Source organism: Palaemon carinicauda, unplaced genomic scaffold (assembly GCF_036898095.1).
Source record: "Palaemon carinicauda isolate YSFRI2023 unplaced genomic scaffold, ASM3689809v2 scaffold40, whole genome shotgun sequence".
Taxonomy (NCBI): Eukaryota; Metazoa; Arthropoda; class Malacostraca; order Decapoda; family Palaemonidae; genus Palaemon; species Palaemon carinicauda.
This window is the reverse complement of record NW_027171651.1, coordinates 217855-222137: the sequence shown is the minus strand read 5'-3', so window position 1 is coordinate 222137 and position 4283 is coordinate 217855. Positions and strand designations below refer to the sequence as shown.

At 35.2% G+C, this 4283-nt stretch overlaps 1 protein-coding gene across 1 annotated transcript; it reads right to left on the bottom strand.

The window, feature by feature from the left end:
* Positions 1-3221: 3221 nt before the first annotated feature.
* Positions 3222-3620, bottom strand: LOC137636824 (uncharacterized). Its single transcript, XM_068369180.1, has one exon. It carries the CDS (start codon positions 3618-3620, stop codon positions 3222-3224), a length of 399 nt encoding a protein of 132 aa, XP_068225281.1.
* Positions 3621-4283: the final 663 nt, after the last annotated feature.

The window sequence follows — 4283 nt, the reverse complement described above, 5'->3', positions numbered from 1 at the left end:
CATTTCTTAGCTCGTGAATCCATCGTCTTCTTTTCCTTTCCCTGCTTTTTTGCAATCTCTAGGGACCCATTCTGTTATTCTCAATGTACATCTGTTATCTGTCCTTTTCATTATATGTCCTACGCATGTCCATTTTTTTCCTTTTTAATATTCTCTATTTTAGTTTGCTCTCTTAGCTATGTTGCTTATTTTGTCTCTTAATGTTATTCCTTTCATCATTCTTTCCATAAGTTTTTAGTTGCAACTAGCTTTTATTCTTTTGCATTATTAAGGCTCCAAGTTTCGGATGCATAAAACTGGTAGGACCAAATTATTAAATCCATTTCTCTCAAGAGAAAGTGCATTTTACTTTACATAATCTCCGTGGTATGCTTATCCTTCTTTTAATTTCGTTCTTTTGTCCTGGGGAAACACTTACTGTCTGTCCTAAGTACTTATATTCATTATCTTATATTTATCATCATGTACTTGGGAGTGCCTATTTTGTATTGCTAAACTAAAGTCACTAGTTTTTTTTCTCTTATTACAGAAATGTTTATTTTCTTTCTTAGAATTAGTTTTTTCTCTCTTTCCTAAGCTCCAGACAAATTTTCATTCTCACCATTCCCTGGTCACTTGACTTTAATAATTTATTTAACACTTACATTTTTAACTAAAGTAACTTTTTCTCTGGGAATAAAATCTATTTCATTTTTTGTTTCTACATTTGGGTTTCTCCATTTTCATTTTTTATGTTAGTTTTTATATAGAAAGAAAGGGGTTTACGAATTTAGATTGCTTCTTTAAGCAAATTCTACAACCATGATTCATTTGCCATTTCTTGTGCCATCTCCAAATTTGGCTAAAGGTGACTCTCATCTCTTCTTTTGAACTACTTTAGCATTGAAATCACCTTAAGTAAATATAAATTAGGCTGTATAGTTTTTTAAGATATCTCCAGATTATTATTATTATTATTATTATTATTATTATTATTATTATTATTATTATTATTATTATTATTAGCTAAATTGCAACCCCGATTTGAAAAGCAAAATGCTATAAATATGCCCAAGAGCTCTAACAAGGAAAAATATTCCAGTGATGAAAGGAAATACGAAATAGATAAACGATATAAGAAGTAATGAACAATTAAAATATATTTTACAACATTAACATTAAACATATTTCATATATAAACTATAAAAACATTTATGGCTGCCTGTTCAACATAAAAACATTTTCTGCAAGTTTTAACTTTTGAAGTTCACCTGATTCAACTACCCATTTGGGAAGATCATCCCACAACTTTGTCACAGCTGGAGGAAAACTTCTTGAATACTGTGTAGTATTGAGACTTATGATGGAGAAGGCCGGACTATTAGAATTTAGAATTAAGTACTTGCCCAGTATTACTAACAGTACACCACATACACTCACACACAGACACACACACACACACACACACATATATATATATATATATATATATATATATATATATATATATATATATATAGTTTTGCCAATAGAAAGAAATATTAAAAACTTTGATCTTTCATGGTCAGTGCAGTATTACCAAGTCTGTGGAGTACTTTTCCGTTTGTGAGGTTTTCATTTTCATACCTTATCACCATAGTTTTAAAACCAAAGAAAAGTAACATAATTATCAATTAAAACATTCGATAATTAACTTTTGCAAACTAGAAATTAGATGAAATTAATATAAAGATAAAATTGTAACTGAAGAACAAATGAAAGATATAATAAATCGTAAGTAAAAACATAGTAGGCTTAGAAAACCGATAGCTTTTACTTGATCGATATTGTGAATGAGTTTGTAGCAAAGAATGAACATCGTCAGTATGCTTTGGTAAAATCACCCCCATAGGCCTACTGGTATTTCATGATAGCTATTGTGTACATTTTGTTATTGGTCGCACAAAATTCAACCAAAAATATGAATTTGTCGTTGCTGGAATAAATTTTCAGAGGTTAAGAAACCATTCGTCTTAGTTGTGCAAACTCGCTTCTTAAGTCATTTTCTAATCTTTCTAGTTGTGGCACTCTTCCTTGGCCCTCTTTATATCCTCATCCTTTCTTCACATCTAACTGATTTTATTCTTTCATTATCGCATTTAAAGTGTCTGTCTATACATGTCTGAAACACTTGGGATTTCCTCTGCTCCTTTCTTGTTGCTCCTCATCTCATTCAGAGGAACTTTTGCACAGAATAAAATTACTCCCTCCCGTCCTTGGCTCTCTTTATTTCCTCTTCCTTGGCCCTTTTTTTCTTTTCCATCGGCTCTCTTTATTTCCTTTTCCTTGGCTCTCTTTATTTCCTCTTCCTCGGCTCTCTTTATTTCCTCCTCTTCGACTCTCTTTATTTCCTCTTCCTTGGCTTTTTTTATTTCCTCTTCCTTGGCTCTTTATTTCCTCTTCCTCGGCTCTCTTTATTTCTCTTTCTCGGCTATCTTTATTTCCTCTTCCTTGACTCAATTTACTCTTCCTCGGCTCTCTTTATTTGGTCTTCCTTGGCTCTCTTCATTTCCTCTTCCTTGGCTCTCTTTATTTCCTCTCCTTCGGCTCTCTTTATTTCCTCTTTCTCGACTTTCTTTATTTCCTCTTCCTTGGCTCTTTTTATTTCCTCTTCAATGACTCTTTATTTCCTCTTCCTCGGCTCTCTTTATTTCCTCTTCCTCGGCTCTCTTTATTTCCATCATCTTTGGCTCTCTTTATATCCTTCACCTTGCTCTCTTTATTTCAATTTCCTTGGCTCTCTTTATTTCCTTTTCATCGGCTCTCTTTGTTTCCTCTTTCTCGGCTCTTTATTTAGTCTTCCTTGGCTCTCTTTATTTCCTCTTCCTTCGCTCTCTTTATTTCCTCTTACTTGGCTCATTTTATTTCCTCTTCATTGACTCTTTATTTCTTCTTCCTTGGCTCTCTTTATTTCCTCTTCCTCGACTCTTTATTTCCTCTTCCTCGGTTCTCTCTATTTCCTCTTCCTCAGCTCTCGTTATTTCCTCTTCCTCGGTTCTCTCTATTTCCTCTTCCTCGGCTCTCTTTATATCCATCTTCCTTGGCTCTCTTTATTTCCTTTACCTTGCTCTCTTTGTTTCCTTTTCCTTGGCTCTCTTTTTTTCCTTTTCCTTGGCTCTCTTTATTTCCTCTTCCTTGGCTCTCTTTATTTCCTCTTCCTTGGCTCTCTTTATTTCCTCTTCCTTGGTTCTCTTTATTTCCTCTTACTTGGCTCGTTTTATTTCCTCTTCGATGACTTTATTTTCTCTTCCTCGGCTCTCTTTATATCCATCTTCCTTGGTTCTCTTTATTTCCTTTACCTTGCTCTCTTTGTTTCCTTTTCCTTGGCTCTCTTTATTTCCTTTTCCTTGGCTCTCTTTATTTCCTCTTCCTCTGCTCTTTATTTCCTCTTCCTTGGCTCTCTTTATTTCTTCTTCTTGGCTCTCTATTTCCTCTTCCCTGGCTCTCTGTATTTCCTCTTCCTTGGCTCTCTCTATTTCCTCTTCCTCGGTTATCTCTATTTCCTCTTCCTCGGTTATCTCTATTTCCTCTTCCTCGGCTCTCTTTATTTCCTCTTCCTCGGTTCTCTCTATTTCCTCTTCCTCGGCTCTCTTTATATCCATCTTCCTTGGCTCTCTTTATTTCCTTTACCTTGCTCTCTTTTTTTCCTTTTTCTTGGCTCTTTTTTTTTCCTTTTCCTTGGCTCTCTTTATTTCCTCTTCCTCTGCTCCTTATTTCCTCTTCCTTAGCTCTCTTTATTTCCTCTTTCTCGGCTCTTTATTTCCTTTTCCTTGGCTCTCTTTATTTACTCTTCCTTGGCTCTCTTTATTTCCTCTTACTTGGCTCGTTTTATTTCCTCTTCGTTTACTCTTTATTTCCTCTTCCTTGGCTCTCTTTATTTCCTCTTCCTCAGCTCTCTTTATATCCATCTTCCCTGGCTCTCTTTATTTCCTTTACCTTGCTCTCTTTGTTTCCTTTTCCTTGGCTCTCTTTATTTCCTTTTCCTTGGCTCTCTTTATTTCCTCTTCCTCTGCTCTTTATTTCCTCTTCCTTGGGTCTCTTTATTTCTTCTTCTTGGCTCTCTATTTCCTTTTCCCTGGCTCTCTTTATTTCCTCTTCCTTGGCTCTCTTTATTTCCTCTTCCTTGGCTTTTTATTGCCTCCTTCTTGGCTCTCTTCATTTCCTCTTCCTTGGCTCTCTTTATTTCCTTTTCCTCGGCTCTCTTTATTTTCTCCTACTCGGCTCTCTTTATTTCCTCCTCCTTGGCTCTCTTTATTTCCTCCTCC

Bases quoted from the DNA above. Each gene is read 5' to 3' on its own strand.
- LOC137636824 (XM_068369180.1), bottom strand. From the start codon at position 3,620: ATGGATATAAAGAGAGCCGAGGAAGAGGAAATAGAGAGAACCGAGGAA.